The 25,127-nt window shown below is 36.1% G+C and overlaps 1 protein-coding gene across 1 annotated transcript in view; it reads left to right on the top strand.

Moving 5' to 3' along the window:
• The window catches only part of MDGA2 (MAM domain containing glycosylphosphatidylinositol anchor 2), a 926,008-nt gene that overhangs the window by 655,161 nt on the left and 245,720 nt on the right, over nt 1-25,127 (top strand). The window contains exon 7 of the mRNA XM_002690859.7: nt 1,234-1,563. Within this exon, the coding sequence (XP_002690905.2) occupies nt 1,234-1,563 (330 nt within the window). The remainder of the gene's footprint in view (nt 1-1,233; nt 1,564-25,127) is intronic.

Genomic DNA, 25,127 nt, shown 5'->3' with positions numbered 1-25,127 from the left:
AAATCCGTGGTATTTCCTGGCCTTTTTTGAACTGAGGAAAATCAAGTTAAACTCAAGAAAGTCTACCCAGAGTGCAATTAGTAGAGTGCAATTAGTAGGCCTCCAATATCTGCAGGTCCTCTAAATTCACAACATTTTTGCCAGTGTCACCATATATTTAGGCTTAATGGTAAAAGAGAATGAACACTATTTTATTCCGATAATTATGTTTCAGTGCATATGCTCCATTTCATCGTGTAGGCATGATGATGTTGGAGAGGAGCATGGATAGGGTATTGGAGAAGAGAAAAATGTGTACATAAGAGTATTACTGCAATTTAAAAAAAAAACAACAACAAAGCTGTATTACAAACTGAATACCATAGGATCATTCAAAGTTCAGAACTGAAGCCCTTAAAAAAACAATAGATGCTCTTCTGGCAGTTTCAGGTAGTCGTGATTACTGACACAGGCTGTGAGAACAGCAATGACCTTAGATCCAGAAGGCACTGCGGTTAGGATACAAACACAGCATGTTTTCCAAGCCATCTGCCAAGAGGTTCTTTTGGCCATCTGCATGAGATAGCCAGTAAATGGTTTCTACTGAAGACATCTATGTATGGTGGAATAGAGCTATCATAGCAATTTTTTTGAAAAAACATTTTTCTTCAATTCAGTTTATTTCAATAGTATATGAAAGTGCTTCATGAATGTGAAGTGATATGGAGTAAGTGAATTCTTACCAAACTAGTTTTGGTCAGCATGTAAATAGAACTTCAAAATTTTCTTTAATATGAAATTTTCACAGTATTTGAGTTATTTGAGAAATGGTGCCTTAACAGGTATGACATAGGTAAGAAATTGGGCTTAATGATCCAGATAATTATTTTTAATTCTAATACCTAAATGACTTTATATAAACATATTTCATCATTTGTTCAAAATTCAAAGGCAACAATGTTTAAGTATCATATATATATATTTAAAGCATTTTTATATTCCTGGAAAATATTGTCCAATTTATAAAAATCCATTTTAGAGTCTGTAAGTAATTTAGTTACTTCAGTTGTTTCTAAATTACCTAAAATAGTTTTATTAATATGCACACTACTTGGAAATTGAAGAAACATTTATACATTTTATTTTATTTTGTTTTACTTTATTTTAGACCAGAGATGACTACCTATATATAGTGAATTAATCCCTAACATTATGAAAGTAACACTAATTACTTATGGAATTTTTATGTTTTAGCATTAAAAAAAGGACGATTTTGGATCACACCAGATCCTTATCACAAAGATGACAACATCCAGATTGGGCGTGAGGTGAAAATATCTTGCCAAGTAGAAGCTGTTCCTTCTGAGGAGTTAACATTTAGTTGGTTTAAAAATGGTCGTCCGTTAAGAAGTTCTGAGCGGATGGTTATTACGCAGACTGATCCGGATGTCTCCCCGGGAACGACCAACTTGGACATCATTGATTTAAAATTCACGGATTTTGGGACATACACATGTGTAGCATCTCTGAAGGGAGGCGGAATATCTGATATCAGTATTGATGTTAATATATCCAGCAGCACAGGTAAGAAGCATATTTATGATTTAAAAGATGTTCACATTGAGAACCTTTTTTTTTTTTAATGTTGAATATACAAAATAGTGTTCAGTCAAGCTAAGAACATTCTTATTTTCAAGAAGTTTCCTGAAACCAAAATCCTAACATTCTGAATGCCCAACAAATATCATGTTAAGAGACTTTGATATTTGATTAGATTTAGATTTACATGAAGTTTTGTTTAGATTTACATAAGGTTTTACAGAAATAATGCACATAAAAGTAATAATGTGGCCTATAATAGATACAGACTTCTGGATTAGATGGTACCAGGTCTTAAATTATTAACTAGGAACTCTCTGTAAAGCCTGTAATTATATTAAATGATAAAGTTAAATACCAAATGTTGAAAGAATTGGGACAATTTTCAGAAAATTGAAACAAACAGAAACTATTTATTCCTAAGAATAAAATACCAAGAGTTAATTTGAGTATTAAAATATAAGTTATATAAGAAATATATTTTCCACCAAGATAAAAAAAGATAAACGTGTTAAAATTATAATCAGATGTGACTCTTTGTAGACCTTTATGTTAGGATCTCTTGACAATGAGGTTGACTAAATATAAAAATATATTGGAGTAAAATTTCTTCTATTAATTTAAGACCAAAAATATGTTATCAATTTTCTCTCAATCAAATGAACACCCTTAGGTGAGGAAAATTGCAGGGCTCTGGTATGGAGAACATATTAGCTTAATTCTTAGGATGTTTTGAAGCCCTGCGATTTTATGAACCGCAATGAGTATGCGTTTGGAGAACTCCAGTGTAGCTTTATTTGTTTTGACAGCTTGTTACTAGACTGAGTTTTAATTTAGAATTTTCATATAATCCGAGGGTGAGTAATATGTGTTGAAAACAAAGAGCACAAATGTAGATTGCAAACATACTCTGTTTTGAAGGAATTAAAATAGTCAACGTCTTCTTTCCAGTCAGGCAGTATTTTGATTGTTGTGTGTTAACAGATGGACTTGTGATTTTGTGTCTTCTCATGATTCCAAATTGCAATACACGCTGAATTTATTTTACTTCTTAAGGGATATAGTCCATACTTCTGGGTGACCAAATGTGCTTGCTTTTCACCATTCTAGATCATTTCTAAGGAATATTCCATTCTAGGGTGATGGATGGTACTTGTGTTTGAAAAGATGTTCTTTCCTAGGTAACAAACAAACAAAAACCACAACAATAACTATTTTATTCAAAATTTGTGCTATCCCTAGGAGATGGACTAGTTTTAGGATATATAAGGAAATCTGTTGATATACTCAGTCATCATTCATTTACGTATTTATTCAATCAGCAAATAGCCATTGAATGCCTACATCAACATGCTAGGGGACACCCGATATATGATAATTCCTATAAGAGTAAGACAATTTTGTGAGATCCGTGGAATTTGCCCTTATTTATGAGAGACAATTTTCAAGTGATCTACATTCAATCATGACCATTGCTTTGTTTGTTTGCCTGGTTTTTGCTTGTTTCTTTTTTGGAACTGATGACACAAACTCATATGCAAAGAATCAGTGTTCCTGTCCAAACAGAGCACAATCTATATACAATTAAATTTAGAGAGAGGAGGGAGGAGAAAATGGAGAGGAGACAAGATCATTATATAATTATTCACCAAGTGAGTCCTAACACTCATTTTTATATAACCTAATAATATTGCCTGTTTGAAACTATGTATTGTAAATGACCAGCATTAATTCATGAAATTTCCAAAAATTTTTCCAGGAAAATGCTAAAAGATGATCAGAGAAGTAGAAAACACTCAAAATTACCTCTTAGTAATAACAATGTGGTTGTAATAAGGTTTTTTAAAACCATTATCATTTTGTCTGGTCACCAAAGGTGATAATACCCAAAATAAAGTAGACATATTTTTGTTTGTTTGTTTTAAACATTTTATTTTGTATTGAAGTATAGCCAATTAGCAATGTTGTGGTAATTTCAGGTGAACAGTGAAGGGTCTCAGCCATACATATATATGTATCAATTCTCCCCCAAAGTCCCCTCCCATCCAGGTTGGAACGTAACACTGAGTAGTGTTCTATGTGCTATATAATAGTTCCTTGCTGGTTATCCATTTTTAATATAGCAGTGTGTACCTTCCCCAAATGACCTTCTGCAAATCCCTAACTGCTCCTTCCCTCCAACCCCAACCCGGCAACCATAAGTTCGTTTTCTAAGTCTGTCTCTTTCTGTTTTGTAAGTAAGTTCATTTGTATCATTTCTTTTTAGATTCCACATATAAGGGATATCATAGGATATCTCTAAAGGAGATATGTTAAATCCTTTTCCAAAACATTTCCCTTTTCTGCCCTACCCGTCACAGACAGACCTGGTTGTCTGTCCCCTCACTTGAGTGGAAAGTCCATGAAGTCTGGGAACTTGTCCGTATTGTTCATTGTTGTGATCTCAGCCTTTGGAACATTACATGGCACTTAGAAGATAGTAAATAATGATTAAATCAAAACAATAAACTAATTTGTGCATGTAGCTTTCCCTTTAGGTTTGCTTTCCTCCTCCTATTATTACCTTCCCAAGATAGACATTTGGTGTTGTAATTCCTGATCATATAATTCTTTACTGACTTTAAGAAAAGTCATTCAAAAGACCAATTTATACTATGATTTAATGTGCTACAACTGTCAGGGACAGGACTGGCTCCATAATTTGTGGTGTTCAGTGAAAAATTGTTAAGGCATGTCCCTTGTTCAGAACTTGATAAGAATTTCTTGATGGCAATATCAAAGCATTAAACCAAGTGAGGAGGCCTTTCTAAACATGGCTGCACAGTTGACATGCTTGTAGGGCAATCTGTGCAGGGAATTGTATTTTGATAGAGATTCACAGAAGATGGTATTTAAAGGATAAGTCACTGAAGGAGATTTCATATTCTGTTTTCATGCTGAAACTGGATTTGATGTTTCATTTTGCTCACAGTACAGTAGAATACCACCAGACTGCAGCATAAAGATCAGTAGACCGGAGATTGTGTGATTCAGTTGGTATCAATAAAAATTGTATTTATCCCTACAAAGTAGTGAAAATACTTAAAGAGTACTTTGATATGAAATATAGAGAGATTACTGGGAAATAGAGTTTGAACAAGCTATAGGATGCAGGATGCTATGATGAATGGCGTCACTGACTTGATGGACATGAGTTTGAACAAGCTCCAGGAGTTAGTGATGGACAAGGAAGCCTGGGAGTGCTTCAGTCCACGGGGTCGCATAGAGTCGGACACGACTGAGTGACTGAACTTAATTGAACTGTTAGTATGCAGGAAAATCCTGAACTATATTAATTCTATGAACCACATAGAATTCAGAGGAAATTTCCACAAATTGGGTGAGTGAAGTCAAAGAAAAGGAAACTACTGTTTAGACATAAGTACATAATGTGAGGCTGTTTTGCATTTTGGATTTTGTTAATTATACTAGTTTAAGGAATTTATGATTATTGTTTCTTATTTGTTAAACTGTGTATATGTTAAATGTAAGCAAATTTAGGATGAAACTTTAAATTAAAAAAAATCCGAACCCTTGTTTTCCATACAGAATCTTATATTGAATCTTAGTTGTTACTGTTTTAAGATGCATATATGAAATTCATTAAGATGAGAATGAGGTACCATTAAGATAGTTCTGCCTAATAGATTGAAAACTGTTTCTTTAAATGACAGAACTGCATTTCCAGATCTGCGTTTGAAGACTTTAATATTGAAATATAAAATATTTCAGGAAGGTAAATCCTAGTTTACAGAATTATTACTATTTATAAAAGACAATGATTTGACTAAAAAAAAACTTAAAAGAGAGAGGCTCCATGTGTTTTGGAGTTTGCCTCCTGCATCTTATTGAATAATGAAAATTATTATATATGTGATAATAGATTAATCTTCTTTTTACTTTAATTCCTTATTAGAAATATTTTTTCCTCCTGATGCTACAAACATGCAGACTGTTTTATTATGAATGTTTGTTGTTCTGTCAATTTAGAATTCATGTTCCTTGCAGATTCTTTTACTATATTACTGTTCTGTGTGTCTGGCTCTATGTCTCATGGTGACAGATAATGGGCCTTGCCCATTGGGAGCTTACAGTCTAAGTTGTAAAATTACTTAGCTGTCAGATGATTTAAAAACTAGTAGGCACAAGATATAGTGGAATAGATATTGTACTTAAAGTTTGATTAGACTTCTGTAGGAATTGTGAATGTTTTTGTCAACATTGACAAAATGTTGGCCCAGGAAAATTCCACAGAAAAACAATATTTGAGTTAAATCTTGATGGAAGTAACACTGTGACAGTGGTGGTGAAGTGAGAATACATTTGGCAGAATATAAAGGATGAAGGAAGTCCCAGAAATACTATGTGATTATTGCTTTTTATGTAGAATTAATATCAGCTGATATTAATATAAGCAAGTTTTATTGGTTTGTTTTATTTTATTGTTATCATTAATGAAGAATATTTTATGTGTCTAGACTACAAATAAGTTTTAAAAAACATTTAATAATCGCTGGGAAGTTCTTAACTTAAAAAATGAATATACTGAAATATTGATTGTTGCAATTAAATCTTATAAAATGAAAATCCTTCACATACTTGCTGGAAAATGCACATAAATTTTAGCCTAAAATTTTGGCAACAGTCAAAATAATCCTCAAAATATTATCACTTATCTGTTATACATTTCAGTTCAGTTTAGTTCAGTCACCCAGCCATGTCCGACTCTTTGTGACCCCATGAATCACAGCACACCAGGCCTCTCTGTTCATCACCAACTCCTGGAGTTCACTCAAACTCATGTCCATCGAGTTGGTGATGCCATCCAGCCATCTCATCCTCTCTTGTCCCCTTCTCCTCCTGCCCCCAATCCCTCCCAGCATCAGGGTCTTTTCTAATGAGTCAACTCTTCGCATGAGATGGCCAAAGTACTGGAGTTTCAGCCTCAGCATCAGTCCTCCCAATGAACACCCAGGACTGACCTCCCTTAGGATGGACTGGTTGGACCTCCTTGCAGTCCAAGGGACTCTCAAGAGTCTTCTCCAACACCACAGTTCAAAAGCATCAATTCTTCGGTGCTCAGCTTTCTTCACAGTCCAACTCTCACATCCATACATGACCACTGAAAAACCATAGCCTTGACTAGATGGACCTTTGTTGGCAAAGTATTGTCTCTACTTTTGAATATGTTATCTAGGTTGGTCATAACTTTTCTTCCAAGGAGTAAGTATCTTTTAATTTCATGGCTGCAGTCACCATCTGCAGTAATTATGGAGCCCAAAAATTAAAGTCTGACACTGTTTCCACTGTTTCCCCATCTATTTCCCATGAAGTGATGGGACCAGATACCTTGATCTTCGTTTTCTGAATGTTGAGCTTTAAGCCAACTTTTTCACTCTCCTCTTTCAGTTTCATCAAGAGGCTCTTTAATTCCTCTTCACTTTCTGCCGTAAGGGTGGTGTCATCTGCATATCTGAGATTATTGATATGTCTCCCGGAAAACTTGATGCTAGCTTGTGCTTCCACCAGCCCAGCATTTCTCACGATGTACTCTGCGTATAAGTTAAAAAACCAGGGTGACAATACACAGCCTTGACGTACTCCTTTTCCTATTTGGAACCAGTCTGTTGTTCCATGTCCAGTTCTAACTGTTGCTTCCTAACCTGCATATAGGTTTCTCAAGAGGCAGGTCAGGTGGTCTGGTTTTCCCATATCTTTCAGAATTTTCCACAGTTTATTGTGATCCACACAGTCAAAGGCTTTGGCATAGTCAATAAAGCAGAAATAGATGTTATACATTCATGTAAGTATAAATGTTATAGATTGTCAATTTTCAGAGGGCTTGCTGAATAACATTCCATTGCCTCCTGTAGTATTGTTCTGCATCAAGTCCTTTGGTACTCCTGAACTTGCATGTGTTCCTTTGCATGACCTGAAAACTTGTAGGTTTATACTAAACTTTGAAGCCTGCATTATGCCTAGAAAATACAAACAGTGAGCCTGGTGATCTGTGGAATTCCGTGGTGAGACACCTGGTGGGCAAATTAACAGAAGACTTGATACAAATTTGATGATTTTTTTTCTTCCCTGTTAAGGTAGAAGAGCATTTTATAAAGCAGAAAATGGAGCAAGATTTAGAGGATTAAACTGTACCTAGCAATATAAATATAGGTGCACAGAGAAGGTGACAAATTGAGAAAGTTAGTTTGAAATTGTCTCTTTGCTCCCAATTACCTGACTAGATACTATAATTATGATAGTTAAGTGTCTGTGCAAGTATTCCCATCTGTGAAATGAAAGTTCTTGATAATATAGGACTATGGTACACAACTAATAAGAATAGTTAATGAGCATGAGAGCAAAAGTCAAATGATTATCTTATTGGGTTTGCTTCTTTGCCATTTTCAAGTTATAGAGGTGTAGAGACTGATGAAATTGTGCTTATTAGAACTAAAGTTTTAGAGAATGACAATAATGATAGATGGCTTTATACAAGAGGAAGTCATAAGTAAGACTAACACATGCAAGAGCTGACAATGATTTGACCAGAGGAAGCTTCCATGTAGCCAAAAAGTTATGTAATTGGTTCCTAAATTACTGGACACAGAAATCATTTTCTTCCTTGACTCCAAAACTGTGAGTTTCAACACATGACCTCCAAATGGAGATAACTGATGGAGAACAGAAGTTAGCAATTTTTTTCTGTAGAGTCTAATAGTAAATATTTTCAGATTTTCAGGCTACATGGTTTATGTTGCAACTATTCTACTTTGCTAATACAGTAGGAAAGCTGCCACAGCAATAAAATGATTCAGATCAGATCAGATCAGTCGTTCAGTCATGTCTGACTCTTTGCGACCCCATGAATCGCAGCACGCCAGGCCTCCCTGTCCAACACCAACTCCCGGAGTTCACTCAAACTCACGTCCATCGAGTCAGTGATGCCATCCAGCCATCTCATCCTCTGTCGTCCCCTTCTCCTCCTGCCCCCAATCCCTCCCAGCATCAGAGTCTTTTCCAATGAGTCAACTCTTCGCATGAGGTGGCCAAAGTACTGGAGTTTCAGCTTTAGCATCATTCCTTCCAAAGAAATCCCAGGGCTGATCTCCTTCACAATGGACTGGTTGGATCTCCTTGCAGTCCAAGGGACTTTCAAGAGTCTTCTCCAACACCACAGTTCAAAAGCATCAATTCTTCAGCGCTCAGCTTTCTTCACAGTCCAACTCTCACATCCATACATGACCACAGGAAAAACCATAGCCTTGACTAGATGAACCTTTGTTGGCAAAGTAATGTCTCTGCTTTTAAATATGCTATCTAGGTTGGACATAACTTTCCTTCCCAGGAGTAAGTATCTTTTAATTTCATGGCTGCAGTCACCGTCTGCAGTGATTTTGGAGGCCAAAAAAATAGTCTGACACTGTTTCCACTGTTTCCCCATCTATTTCCCATGAAGTGACAGGACTGGATGCCATGATCTTCGTTTTCGGAATGTTGAGCTTTAAGCCAACTTTTTCCTTCTCCACTTTCACCTTCATCAAGAGGCTTTTGAGTTCCTCTTCACCTTCTGCCATAAGGGTGGTGTCATCTGCATATCTGAGGTTATTGATATTTCTCCCAGCAATCTTGATTCCAGCTTGTGTTTCTTCCAGTCCAGTGTTTCTCATGATGTACTCTGCATATAAGTTAAATAAACAGGGTGACAATATACAGCCTTGACGTACTCCTTTTCCTATTTGGAACCAGTCTGTTGTGCCATGTCCAGTTCTAACTGTTGCTTCCTGACCTGCATACAGATTTCTCAAGAGGCAGGTCAGGTGGTCTGGTATTCCCATCTCTTTCAGAATTTCCCACAGTTTATTGTGATCCACACAGTCAAAGGCTTTGGCATAGTCAATAAAGCAGAAATAGATGTTTTTTCTGGAACTCTCTTGCTTTTTTGATGATCCAGCATACGTTGGCAATTTAATCTCTGGTTCCTCTGCCTTTTCTAAAACCAGCTTGAACATCAGGAAGTTCATGGTTCACATATTGCTGAAGCCTGGCTTGGAGAATTTTGAGCATTACTTTACCAGCGTGTGAGATGAGTGCAATTGTGCGGTAGTTTGAGCATTCTTTGGCATTACCTTTCTTTGGGATTGGAATGAAAACTGACCTTTTCCAGTCCTGTGGCCACTGCTGAGTTTTCCAAATTTGCATATTGAGTGCAGCACTTTCACAGCGTCATCTTCCAGGATTTGGAATAGCTCAACTGGAATTCCATCACCTCCACTAGCTTTGTTCATAGTGATGCTTCCTAAGGCCCACTTGACTTCACATTCCAGGATGTCTGGCTCTAGGTCAGTGATCACACCATCATGATTATTTGGGTCGTGAAGATCTTTTTTGTACAGTTCTTCTGTGTATTCTTGCCATCTCTTCTTAATATCTTCTGCTTCTGTTAGGTCCATACCATTTCTGTCCTTTATTGAGCCCATCTTTACATGAAATTTTCCTTTGGTATCTCTGATTTTCTTGAAGAGATCTCTAGTCTTTCCCATTCTGTTGTTTTCTTCTATTTCTTTGGGTACTGCTTTTTTCTAATGAAACTCTTTATTTAGAAAAACAAGTAGTGGACCACATTTTGCCCATAGGCCATAGTGTGCTAACCTCAAACCTAGACTTCTGAAACCCTGTTAATTAAGAAAGAAAATCATAACAAACTCTGTGAACTTACTATGAAATTAAGTTAAATCTACATATAATTTATTTGTGTATACAAACAGTAATATATTTTCTAATGATTGAGTCCAAAATCTTGGTTATTCCTTATTTCTCATGTCCATGTATGCAGTTGACCCTTGAACAACATGGAGGCTAAGGATGCTGACTTCTGAGCTGTGGAAAATCAGAGTATAATGTTGTAGTAGGGCCCTCCATATTCTAGGTTCCTTCATATCTGAGGTTCCACATCCTCAGTTTCAACCAACCCAAGATCATGCAGTGCTATAGTGCTTGTCTATTGATAATCCATGTAGTTTGAATCCATATGGTCAAGGTCAACTATATTTTACTGGCTTCTTGTTAAATTAATCATTCTCTGCTAGGCTGCCCAGTTTTCAAGGGTTCCTGAGATTACTTTGCAATTGCTCATCTCATTACTAGCATGCAAGATTTTCTGCTGCTGTCTCCATTCTGTTTGTGAACTCCTTCACCTTTTTTTTTTTCCAATCAATTTCTATATATTTAATTTTGAATGGCTGTGGAAAGAATAAAAAACAAACAAACGAACTTTAAAACAGTGAGACATACTCTGAACTTTATAGCTTCTCCTGCTTATGGAGACATCTGAATGGATGATTGGCTGCTTTTCACATTGGCTTTAGGCAAAGTTTCATACAGATTGTATTTACTCTTTAGGTGTTGAAAATTCCTATCTTTCAGTTCACTCTTATGTTGATTGTAAGGGATATTATATCTGTCCTTGATAAGGGCCAAAAAGAACGTGAGTATTTTGATCAAGGTGTCAGTAGGGAAACTGTCCCCCTAAAAACTTCGAATTATCTCTTCTACAGCTTTTTCCACTTTCTTTTCATAATTGAAAATGCCTCTTCACCAGCATTGAGACTGGAAGTAAGCATGGCTAACAATTATCTTTACCGTGCTTCTTAGACACTCAAATTCCTATAGTGCTTAATGAACTTACCAGAGGAAAAAATGAACTGTGAAATACTATTTTTATTGACCATGTACACAGAACATTCCTTAGGAAATATTTGTCTGTGGCATACTCATAGAGATACCTAATTCCATTCATTTGTGCTTTTACGGTAAATGGTGGTATTAATGTCAGCCTACATGGCAGGCATGGTTATAAAACTCATATTTAGGTATATAAAATTTTACCAAGAAGAAAATTTTATGCTTAATGTTGCTGATCAGGAAATAGGTTTTACTCTGGAAATTAAATGTGTTTTATATAAAATTCATTTAATAACTTAGAATTATTTATTCTGCTCATGTTATTAGTCTTTCATTGTTCTGCGGCTGGTGAAGATTTTCTACATAGGAGACATGTGAACACAACAGTCTGGAAATGCTGGGAGTAGTTAGGGTAATTGTCTGGAATCTGTGTTTAAATGAGCAGTACACTTTTTATTCAGATTATATGTTTAAAATAATAAAAGAAAAAAACAGCAGTTTTCTAAAAATGGTGTGAAATGAAGTCACTCAGTTGTTTCCGACTCTTTGTGACCCCATGGACTGTAGCCTACCAGGCTCCTCCGTCCATGGGATTTTCCAGGCGAGAACACTCGAGTGGGTTGCCATTGCCTTCTCCAACCCCAGTCTCCAACCCAGGGATTGAATCCAGGTCTCCCTATTGTAGGCAGACTCTCTACCAGCTGAGCCACAGGGAAGTTCAAAAATGGTGTACTGACACTAAATTAAGTTTGAGAAAATGTCAGTTATCCACATGAGATATTATTTTTATATTATTATTGATACTATCATTTAGCTTCAGGTAGCATTGACTCTTTGGAGCTAAAGTCCAGTTCCCTATTGATATCAGCCATTCAAACAGTCAAAGAAAAAAATCCATGATTGAATATTTTTAGAGTAAGATACCTCCAGAAGGCTTAGCAAATGCCACATTAAAATATGCTGAATGACCTAGGAGAGAAATTGCTAAAATTGCACAAAATAAAGGTGTAAAGATGTGTTAAATCAATTGACAGCACTTTATGGAAGCTTCCTGAAACTTCTGATTTTTTTTTTTATAAAAAATAGGAAACCCACGACAAGAAATGAACACAGTATTTACAACTTAAGTCATTGGTATTTTTTCCTTCCTTTTGGTATATCTGACCTTTGTTTCACAAGCCCTCAGCCTTAGAAAATCTATTCTTAGTGGAGGAAGATTTAACTTTGAGAGACAAAGGTTAACTGACAATTCAAGTAGGAATAATGCCAAGTGTTCTAATATGGCAAAGGGAAATTAAATAGACCTGTCATCCACAATTCAGGGATTAATTCATTAAATGTAGTGCATTTTCAATCCCCCAAAGTATTTATTAAACAACCACTGTAGGGAAAGGGATACAGGAAGAAATAAAGATGTGTAGGATCTTATTCATGGGTTTTATATCCCCAAAAACTCGAACATTTTTATTAACAGATAGTTTTGAATTTGCTCTATAAATTATTAGAGTGATATAGAAGAATACAGGATGAAACTATTCAGTCTATTCCACAAGAGTTACATAAAGCAGATGGCGTCTGAGCTGGATTAAGAATGGTGATAATATGGCACTAGATCTTTGAAGGAAATGAATGTAATTAGATCTCCTTCACCCAGTCAAGAATGACCACAGAATTTTATCATTGTAGCAGCATGATTGGATTGGTGTTTGGAGGGCTTATTCATCGGATGAATTTGCAGTGTTCCAAAATGAGATAATTAGAGGAAGGATGGTGAACAATTAGAAGAGCATTCAAGAAACATTTCAGAAGCTTCACACTCAATCAACTGGGGAAAGAAAACCTTCCCTCTGTTTCTCCAATAGTGTAGACTACCTTTGCATCATGGTAAGGTGTTCAGTGAGTCATTTTTAGCAATAATGTGAAAGAGGAGGCAGAAAAGTTTTGTTAGGAAATAAATTAAGGCGTTGGAAATACACATTTCTTTAATGGATGTGTCATGTGAGAGAAAATACAGAAAGCTTGTGTGTGTGTGTGTGTGTGTGTGTGTGTGTGTATACTTAGTCACTCAGTCATGTTCAACTCTTTGTGATATCATAGACTGTAGCCCACCAGGCTCTTCTGTCCATGTAGTATTCCAGTCAGGGTTACTGGAGTGGGTTGCCAAAAAGCTTAGCTGGTAGAAACAACATGAGACTCACTCACAAACTGTATCTGAGAAGTGAGGTAGCCTGTTTACATCTTCAGTTCTTTTTCACCACAGCTTTAGGATACTTTGAAGAAATAGAATGGAAAATGGAATATGATTTAAAAAAAAAAGAGTCTACCTATCAGAGCATGTGTGTGGTATTTGTGGGTGGTTGGGGGTGGAAGTTTATTCAGCTGAAGAGTTTGATAGAAATCAAATGAGGTGCTGAGGGACACACAGCCTCGTTACAGGGCAGTTAAGTCAGTGACCAATGCACTCAAGTCAATTTGAGAAGTGTCTGACTGACATTAGGCAGCTTAGTGTGTATAGAGCCTGGGACTTGGGTCCAGGCCCAAATTTACTACTTAATAGCATTGTGACCTTGGGTCTGGCTAGACCCCAAAACTTCCATCTGTAGAATAAAGGGATCAGCTGGATAACTGATTTCTAAATGGAGTTCCAATGACAACTAGAGATTTCTAAAAACTATCCTTGGGGGCTGCTAAACTGCAGGAGGAAGTGTAGTAACCAGTTGAGAGTTTTACCCTTTTTATTTACCTTCCAATTTCAAATATAACAAAGCCTATCTCTCTTTTTTATGTAGAACTTCTTAGATTATATTTGGACAGAGAATTCTGACTCAAATTCACAAAACATACATGTGTGCACATGGTAGTAAGCACCCATAGTTGAAAGCCATTTGCTTAGATGAGTTCTTCCATTCTTTCCAAAGTATGTTATTCTTTTTATGGTTCCAAAGAGTTCAACTTCATTTCAGCATATGGTAATCCCACATTCTGAGGGAAGGATGTTAGGTCTGAATTTTTAAGGAAAAGTCTGAAAGGATAAATCTGTTTGGGAGCAGTTGTACCCAAAGGGTTGATAAGACATCCTCAAGTTTCTGGTGACCAATTAGAAAGTAGGGTTTGATGGTTGAGAGAAAGTTCAGAAGTAGAACATGGACTTCACAAGCAATTTCATTATTTAGAAGTAGATCATCTTACCCAATAAGAGAATATGAAGCAAAACAAACAAAAATAATGTCCAAGAATATGGTGGAAAAAGCAGAAACCATGCAGAAAAAAAAAAAGAATAGTGGAATCAAGGGAAAACAAACCCCTTAGTTTGTGTGAAAGACAGGAATATCCAGTGGCATCCTTCATGAACAACAGCTTTAGAGCCTTCAGTACCTTTTCATCAGCATGAAGAGGCATGTGAAAGATTATATTTGTTTCAAGTACTTTAATATTGATGCATAGATTTTGATAATAGAAGGAAGCTCTAATTTTCTTCAAGCGAAAGGATTGGGGATTGAAGGAGGGAAGGTGGGAGAAAAGGAGACAGAAAATAAGGGAGAGAATGAGAGAAAGAGAGATTTATAGATAGTAACAATTACACTAATTCTGTTTTCAGTGAGATCATTTAAAGAAGTGAGAAGGAATATTTGAAACATTTTTAGTTGGCCTTGCCAGGAAGTTGAAAGTTGTTTTGAGAAGCATAAATTTTATCAATATTGATACTGCTTACTTTGAGGAGAGCATAAATGCAAAGATTGGCTGCATTAAATTAATTCTGTTTTCTATAGTAGTTGATTAAACATTAATCATGTTTTTATGTAGGGTTTTCTGAAAAAATTGAATCTAACAAATGATGAAAATAACATCAGATTTACAGCTTTCTTCTAATTATCATCTTAAAACATCCAACAGTTTTTTTCCTCAAATTTAAGAACAAAGGTTGTATCTTATGTACATGCTCTTTCACTTCAGTTGTGTCCAACTCTTTGCGAGCCCATGGACCATAGGCCACCAGGCTCCTCTGTCCATGGAATTTTCCAGGCAAGAATACTGGAGTGCATTGTCATTGCCTCTTCCAGGGAATCTTCCTGAACCTGAGATCCAACTAGTGTCTGCTGTGTTTCCTTCTTTGCAGGCAGATTCTTTGACCGCTGATCCAGAAGGAAAGCCCCCCTTGTATAGTTTAACAGTGGTTAATTAACTGTTGTCTAATTTCTGTGTCATGTGTTGAGGACTTCCTTCACTTGGCAGAATTAAACACTTTTTAAAATTCCAAGATTACAGTGAGATAAGAACAAGTCAATGAGAAATAGAAATGGATGCCCAATTTATGTTTCCTACACACTTCATCCATTTATAAATTCAAGCAATGGGGACATGGAAACTATTTAAAATTTAAATGTCTGTATAGACATTCCTCTAATCTATAGGGCTGAACACCATTAGTTAGTTTCATAATTTGCACTTAAAGTTATAACTACCAATACTTTATGCAAGTTAAAGAAAGAATTGTGAAAATTATATTTATTAACTGATAAAAAATAAGTGTCATCATCAAATTTATAGTAGTGAATGGATGTAAATCAGGGTATATTATTAAAGCTACAATACCAGGACTCTGCATCTCTTGACTAGTGGAGAAGATAGAGATGTGGGGAGATTCACTACTGATATAATTATGATAACACTTGGGATTTTTATGTTATTTTTAAATGACACTATCAAGCTACCATTATCAATTGAAGAACAGAGAAATAAATAGAAGTGTCCATAGAAACTAGATCCATAGACTAACAGTTTGATCACTATTTTACTTTATGTAATAGCAATAAATCTAGAATCCTAGATCTCTGGCATTAGATAGAAAATTGTTATAGTGATATAATTTGTTTGTATTGTCTATTCGTTTTACAGTTTGGAATGTCTTCAATCTAAGCTATTTCTTTCAATAACTCCAAAATAGAAGTTAGAACTACCATTAGTGCAAAGGACTTTGCCCTCTAAATCAGCTTGCATTTTAATGTGAAAAGGGCCTCATTAGTTTTCATAGTCTTAAGTTTTCATCCTTCATTGTGAGATATCAGTGAGGTTAGACAAGAGATTAAATACAATTAGTAAAGCATTACAATTAGGATTTTGGTGGCACAATTTAAGGATATTTATGAACTCTGGATATCTATTTTTAAATAAAAGCAAAAGATAATTTGGTCAGGTTGCTAGATACCTATTTTGTAAAACAATTTTAAAATATTTCTAAATGTCTCAGTTATTGGAATTGTTTTTAAATACTGAGGACATTTATAGATCTCCTGGTACCTTTCATTTTATAGAGTGGAAAATGGGATCCCAAAGTTTAGAGGTACTTGTTCACTTCCTATGATCACATCCTAATTCAAGTTTATGATCTCAGATTCCAAATTCAGTATAAGGTTGCAGCAGCTTACATTAAATGAGTATTTCCCTTTAGTATCTCAGGTGATTCTTATATTCAGTTATACCATTTAACAAGGGCCTTGCATGAAAGGATTACTGTAGACAGGTATTAAAATATTCTAAGAGGAATTCGTGTAACAGTCTAGTCGGGTTATGTGTTGGATTGCTGACAGAGCACAACACTCTCCCCTACTCTGAGAACATCACTTCTAAGGGTGTTAGGATGTCAGGTTCTGTTTACCTATCTCATATCCCTGTCGCTAAAATGAGACAAAGCCTTACCCTGTTCTGACCTAGGTGTATAGATTGAACACTATTCTTTTCACCAAAAAAGACCACTTTCAGCATTATGCTAGGTTAAAAATCCTCTAACGCAACTGAACATGATGCTACTTGTCTTGTCCTAGCTTCCTGAGAAGAGAGGACCCAGGGTCTGTATCTTTAAAATCCTGCCTAACCACATCTAGGGGTGTGTGCTCCTGAGTGGCGTAAATTATGTGTTAAAGTAACCTGAGACTATACATTAAAACTTCCAGCGTGCCAGTGTAGATAACATTGTCAATGAAATATTTTTTTAACTTTTATAGCAGCATAACAAAAACGGAATAATGTTTGAACTGTAAGCATGTAACTTAGTGTACACACCCAGTTAAATAGCGAAGTATTAGCATATGCTGAAGCATTTCAAAATGTTGAACACAGGTCAATTCTAACTGCAAAACCTAGGCTCTTTACAAAGACACACAGCTTCTCAATAGAATGAGCACAGGCAATATAATTTCAGGCTCAAGAGATAAACTATGAGAAATTTATTTTTGATAAGTGACTCCGTCTCAGAAAACCCAAATCATGTCCTGTCTGCCTTCTTACCTCTTTGACTAAAGAATTAGAACCTGAGCAGTCCAGTTGAGTGAAAGTTAACCTAAGAGACAGCCTACACTCAGAAATAAAGAGTTTTAGAAAAGAGAACAAGACGATAATCTCCAGGGGAATGGAAGAACTGAGGATACCAGGTTTCTTTCAAGTACATAAATAAATCAGGTAAATAAATCATAGTTTCCCAAATTTTAGGGATATTCTATCAGTAATAATGATGAGATTAGAAAGATGTGAACTGAGAAGCATATGATTGCATTTTAAAAAGAGGTTCCATGCACAATATGAAATATATTGGTAATTAAAATATGCAAAGTAGAAATAATAAAATGACAAGCAGTTCAAATGTCTGCATTCTAAGATGCATTTAGTGTGACTAACAGTGCACTATAAATGAAACATAAGCGGTCCACTTTTACCGAGACTGTCTAAATAATACTTGTAAACAGAATATATTTAGTTGACATTTAAATGGAAATATCCTTGCTTAGGAATAAAATGCAATGTAAAACTACATTAATAAAATGGTACTAAACTCTATTCACACATTTGTTACTTAGAATGAGTTATATATCCTTCCTATCAATGACGTTATATGAGTTTTTATGTGGCTCCAAAATTAGGCCCATATTTTTGTTGTAGCATTCAATACTTCTACAGAGTGGCAGGTTGAATCATAAAATGTAATCGTGCATGTGTAGAAATTTTCTTAATAAAGTCACCATGTGTTATAAGAAAGATCTATGTTTTAATTGACCAGTTGTCTACTAATGTATCTGTTAATTAAACCTCATTTGTTCTAAACAACTGTCCAGATCTGTTGATGAAACATTGTGTTCACTGGTTTTCACTATGCTCTTGACAAAGCATGAAAGAGCCAGCTTTATTTAGGTTAAAATGTTTGTTAAAATGGTGAGAGTGTCTATTTCCACAGGATAAGGCATATTCATTGGTACATAATCAGTGATGTAGTTAGGGAATTTGTAAACCACAGACATTATTCAGACTGATCATTTATAAAAGGCCAAACAATGTCACATGGATTCTACAAGGAGACAAATGGCCTTTTTATTATAGAAGTAAATTGATTTTTCTAGCCATTTGTCATTGAGGAGTTTACCTCTGTGACCAACAGTTGCTCTTGAAAATAAAATAAATTGTGAATTTCTTTAAAGCATTTTTTTTTCTATGCTTTCATTAAGTACATTTGATATATAGTGTATAGCTTATCCTCTTTTTAATTTAGAATTCCTCATCCAAAGAAGCGATCACATAATTAACATGATCAGACAGTTCATTTTTACTTATTTGTCCCTGGTTTTCATGGCAACACTCTGACCTTTGTGAAAATGGACAGTGCTGACATTTTGTCATCCTCATAAGGGAGGGATATATATATTTAGGAATGTCCAGACCTTATTACTTCATGAAAATAGACTGAGACCTAGAATATCTGCATTATGTGCCATTTTATAATACTATCCAAACACACAGATCAAATTATTGTATCTAATGGCAGAAATCTGCAACCTGCTTTCTTTGGATGGCTTTGGGGAATGTCTCTGACTATGTAGATTGAAAAGGTTCATTCCTATCCTTTCCAAAATGTTATCTTCTTCAAATAATGTCATCATCTGAAATTAACCACATATTGCCAAGAAAGCTGAAAATGGCAATGATAATATATATATATATAATATAATGTATAATTATAATATATATAAAATAATATATAAGTATATGTAATATATTTATATAAAATATATAACATAAATAAATCTATATAAACATAGAATAAATAAATATAAAATATTAAAATATAAACAAATCATTTATATAATGTAAATAAATATTTAATTTATATAAATATAGTATATAATTTTATATACATATATATACACACACACACATATATTACCAGTCAGTCAGTTCAGTTGCTCAATCATTTCTGACTCTTTGAAACCACATGGACCGCAGCACGCCAGACTTCCCTGTCCATCACCAACTCCCAGAGCCTGCTCAAACTCATGACCATCCAGTCGGTAATGCCATCCAACCGTCTCATCCTCTGTCATCCCCTTCTCCTCCTGCCTTCAGTCTTTCCCAGCATCAGGGTCTTTTCCAATGAGTCAGGTCTTTGCATCAGGTGGCCAAAGTATTGGAGTTTCATATATATATATATATATATATATATATATATTCAGTATTTGAGACATCAGAAGTATGAATAAAACAAAATCTTGGCCCTAATATACACATATATATAAAACAATAGAATACAGTCATAGTCATTAATGTTTGTGGTGATTTAGTTGCTAAGTTATGTCTGACTCTTTGTGACCCCATGGACTGTAGCCCACGAGGCACCTATGTCCATGGGATTTTCCAGGCAAGAATACTGGAGTGGGTTGCCATTTCCTTCTCCAGGAGACCTTCCTCACCAAGGGATTGAACCTGCATCTCCTCACACATCTCTTTTATTTGCAGGCAGATTCTTTACTGCTAAGCCACCAGTGAATCCCTCATAGTTGTTGATATTACCCTAATAAAAGACAAAGATGAGAATTTTGAGGATTTATTATATGATAGACCTTATGGTCAAGATTTTAGGTAGAAGGCAATGGCACACCACTCCAGTACTCTTGCCTGGAAAATCCCATGGATGGAGGAGCCTGGAAGGCTGCGGTCCATGTGGTCGCTGACGGTCGGACACGACTGAGCGACTTCACTTTCACTTTTTACTTTCATGTATTGGAGAAGGAAATGGCAACCCACTCCAGTGTTCTTGCCTGGAGAATCCCAAGGATGGGGCATCCTAGTGGGCTGCCGTCTATGGGGTCGCACAAAGTTGGGCACGACTGAAGTGACTCAGCAGCAGCAGCATACTGTTTAATACTAAAAAAATAAAATTGAAGTAAGTAATACTATGCTCACTTTAGTTAAACTAAGATACTGGTTAGGTAACTTTCCCAAGGTTATTCAACTAGTAGGTGGTAGAGCTGAATCCAGGCTGCCAGACCTGAGCCTTGCTCTTTAAAAGTATATTATACAACTTGAAATATTTTTCACCTCACAGGATGCTCTAATGTAACCTATGCCATTTTATTTTTAAATTCTCATTAAATTCTTCTTTTCATCAGCCTTGTTTGCTAATGAGAAAACAAAGACAACCCAAGGTTGTACAGTTACTAAGTGGTTAGTCACTGAGTCCAGGTCAAATTTCTGATCTTGTACACTTACAACTGTTCCGAAGTGTGCATCTCAATTTAAAAAGGCCTTCTGACTTAAAAATGATTATGAACAATGATCAGTTACTGAGAATTCTCCTTATTTATCAGCTTTCATCATGCACACTATAAGTTCTGAAAGTAGTTAAAGGTCTAATTTATCTCTCGTGCCCAGGCTTAAGCATATGTACCTATTTGAGGGGCTGACAAATGTGTATTAAAATGAATTGGTAGTAAGTCCTGCTTAGTGCGTGTTTGCATATATGCAGATCTGCCTTTGTTACTCCAAAATGTTAATTTAAGCGGTAATGCATTTATACATATATTTAAATGCATTTGGGTAAATCATGGCACAATATTTTTAGAGTAAGTAGGCAAGAGCACAACTGTACTATGGAATATCAACATTCTATGAATTTGGGACTATCTGAGCTAACTTTTAAGCTCTAGGACTCTCCTGCTTGACACTTTTAGTTTGTATATGTTTAGAATGTGATATTCAACTTTTAAAGTTTAAATTCCTAATCAATTTATTATCCCTAAATAACTATATTTTCCAGCTTTATTCAGCATTATTAAAAAAATAACATATATCAAATATGATGTCAAAATTAACAGTAGAGAGTTGAGGAATTAGCCCTTTATTTCCCAGAAATGGTTATAGATTGATTATCTTTTCATCAAATGACCTGGTCATATCTTAGCATTTAGGTTGTTAAAAAAGTAATTGCTGTTTTAGACGGTGAATTTTAAATCATTATAACTAGGCTCAAACACATCTTTATTAATCAAAAGAGAAACCATTACCATCAACACATTTTTATCAATGAGAAATAAGTTTTTTTTTCCTGTAGGGTAAAAATCTGTGCTTCAGGATTCGATGAACTCTTGGAAAGTGTTTTCTGCTTCCTGTTGGTTGTGGAAGCATTTTCCCTGCAAAAAGTTGTCTAGATGTTTGAAGTAGTGGTAGTCAATTGGTAAGAGATCAGGTGAATATGGTGAATGAGGCAACACTTCATAGCCAAATTCGTTCAACTTTAGAAGTGTTGGTTGTGCTATGTGTGGTAGGGTGTTGTTGTGCAGAAGAATTGGGCCCTTTCCGTTGACCAATGTTGGCTTCAGGTATTGACGTTTTCGGTGCATTTGCTGAGCACACTTCTCAGATGTAATGGTTTGCCAGGATTCAGAAAGCTGTAGTGGATGGCAGCAGACCACCAAACAGTGACCGTGGCTTTCTTTTGGTGCAACTTTGACTTTGGGAAGTGCTTTGGAGCTTCTTCTCAGTCCAACCACATAGCTGGTCATCACTGGTTGTCATATAAAATCAACTTGTTGTCACCTGTCACAATCCAATTGAGAAATGGTTTGTTGTTGCATGGAAGAAGAGAAGATGACATTTCAAAATGACAATTTTTTGATTTGTGATCAGCTCAGAGGCACACCCTTACCGAGTTTTTTCACCTTTAAAATTTGTTTCAAATGCCAAATGACCATAGAATGGTCGAGGTTGGGTTCTTTGACGGCTTCTTGTATAGTTTTAAGAGGATCAGCTTCAGTGATCCTCTCAACTGGTCATTGTCAACTTCTGATGGCCACCCACCATGATGATCATCTTTAAGGCTCTCATCTCCTTTGCAAAACTTTTTGAACCACCCTTTCACTATATGTTCAATAGCAGTTCCTAGGGCAAATGCATTGTTGATGTTGTGAGTTGTCTCTGCTGCTTTATGACCCATTTCAAGCTCAAATAAAAAAATCACTTGAATTTGCTTCACTGTACAAAAAAGATCTTCATAACCCAGAGGATCATGATGGTGTGATCACTGACCTAGAGCCAGACATCCAGGAATGTGAAGTCAAGTGGGCCTTAGAAAGCATTACTATGAACAAAGCTAGTGGAGGTGATGGAATTCCAGTTGAGCTATTCCAAATCCTGAAAGATGACGCTGTGAAAGTGCTGCACTCAATATGCAAATTTGGAAAACTCAGCAGTGGCCACAGGACTGGAAAAGGTCAGTTTTCATTCCAATCCCAAAGAAAGGCAATGCCAAAGAATGCTTAAACTACTGCACAATTGCACTCATCTCACATGCTAGTAAAGTAATGCTCAAAATTCTCCAAGCCAGGCTTCAGCAATATGTGAATCATGAACTTCCAGTTGTTCAAGCTGGTTTAGAAAAGGCAGAGGAACCAGAGACCAAATTGCCAACATCCGCTGGATTATGGAAAAAGCAAGAGAGTTCCAAAAAAAACATCGATTTCTGCTTTATTGACTATGCCAAAGCCTTTGACTGTATGGATCACAATAAACTGTGGAAAATTCTGAAAGAGATGGGAATACCAGACCACCTGACCTGCCTCTTGAGAAATCTGTATGCAGGTCAGGAAGCAACAGTTAGAACTGGACATGGCACAACAGACTGGTTCCAAATAGGAAAAGGAGTACATCAAGGCTGTATATTGTCACCCTGCTTATTTAACTTATATGCAGAGTACATCATGAGAAACGCTGGACTGGAAGAAACACAAGCTGGAATCAAGATTGCCAGGAGAAATATCAGTAACCTTAGATATGCAGATGATACCAGCCTTATGGCAGAAAGTGAAGAGGAACTAAAAACCCTCTTGATGAAGGTGAAAGAGGAGAGTGAAAAAGTTGGCTTAAAACTCAGCATTCAGAAACTAAGATCATGGCATCTGGTCCCATCACTTCATGGCAATAAATGCGGAAACAGTGGAAACAGTGTCAGACTTTATTTTTCTGGGCTACAAAATAACTGCAGATGGTGAGTGCAGCCATGAAATTAAAAGACACTTACTCCTTGGAAGGAAAGTTATGACCAACCTAGATAGCATATTCAAAAGCAGAGACATTACTTTGCCAACAAAGGTCCGTCTAGTCAAGGCTATGATTTTTCCTGTGGTCATGTATGGATGTGAGAGTTGGACTGTGAAGAAAGCTGAGCGCCAAAGAATTGATGCTTTTGAAGTGTGGTGTTGGAGAAGACTCTTGAAAGTCCCTTGGACTGCAAGGAGATCCAACCAGTCCATTGTGAAGGAGATCAGCCCTGGGATTTCTTTGGAAGGAATGATGCTAAAGCTGAAACTCCAGTACTTTGGCCACCTCATGCGAAGAGTTGACTCATTGGAAAAGACCCTGATTCTGGAAGGCATTGGGGGCAGGAGGAGAAGGGGATGACAGAGGATGAGATGGCTGGATGGCATCACTGACTCAATGGACGTGAGTCTGAGTGAACCCCGGGAGTTGGTGATGGACAGGGAGGCCTGGCATGCTGCGGTTCATGGGGTCACAAAGAGTCGGACACGACTGAGCAATTGAACTGAACTGAACATCATTTCCCTAGTCTAAAATAAATATAAAATAAGCAACAAGTAAAAAATGTAAAGCGAGAAATGCACATTAAAATGATATGTAACATAACTGCATTTATTTCAGAACGTATTCCAAAATCAAATGGCAAAGTCCAACAATGCAAAACCATGATTCCTTTTGCACCAACCTAAATAATTAAAATCTTAGCACTTCATTTCTTGTTTTGACTATTATAATGTCTCCTTTCTTATTACGGAAAAAAAGCAAGTGCTTCTTTTGTGGTCCGTATCTTCCAACATTCTCAGTCTAGTTCAGATTCTTAACTTGCTAAAAGGTTAACATAATTTGAGTTACCGGCAAGCAGAATGATCTTGGTCTCATTTTTATTGTTGTTGGTGTTCCAAAGAAAACAAATGTTTCACTTGCAATACGTTACGTATTCAGTCAGTGACCATCATTCACTTCTGTATTTCAGATATGAGAAACATACAGTAAGCCAGGAAAGAGAAGTTAAACCCAGAAAAAAAAAGATATGCTTTCACATCTTTTCCCCAGAATATCAGCAAAACATTGTCTTCTTGACATAGATTTCTATTAATGATTCTATAAAATGTTTTAGTATAATTTCAAGTTAGAAAACCAGATTATGCGAAGATCATAACAATTCAAGATACTTGTAAACTAAATCTAAGCAAATGCTACATAAGCCTCCCCAGCTTAAGGCCCATTTACTTATCTGTTTCTGAGGCAGCAAAAATAGAACCTGTGTTTATTTGCAACTGGCCCTGTATCTTGTTTAGCAGAGAAAATATGAATGCTACTCAGGGAATGATTTTCTGTGTTGCTATTTCATCTTATACTCTGTGTTCCACTGAAGCCCTCGGAGACAATTCTTGTGCCATAGCAGCACCTGCTGGGAGAGGGGAGTTGGAACAGCCACAGCTGCTGCCTGCCAAACCCGTTATCCTGATTGAGTG

Source organism: Bos taurus, chromosome 10 (genome assembly GCF_002263795.3).
Source record: "Bos taurus isolate L1 Dominette 01449 registration number 42190680 breed Hereford chromosome 10, ARS-UCD2.0, whole genome shotgun sequence".
NCBI classification, from domain to species: domain Eukaryota; kingdom Metazoa; phylum Chordata; class Mammalia; order Artiodactyla; family Bovidae; genus Bos; species Bos taurus.
This window is presented reverse-complemented; position numbering and strand designations above follow the sequence as displayed.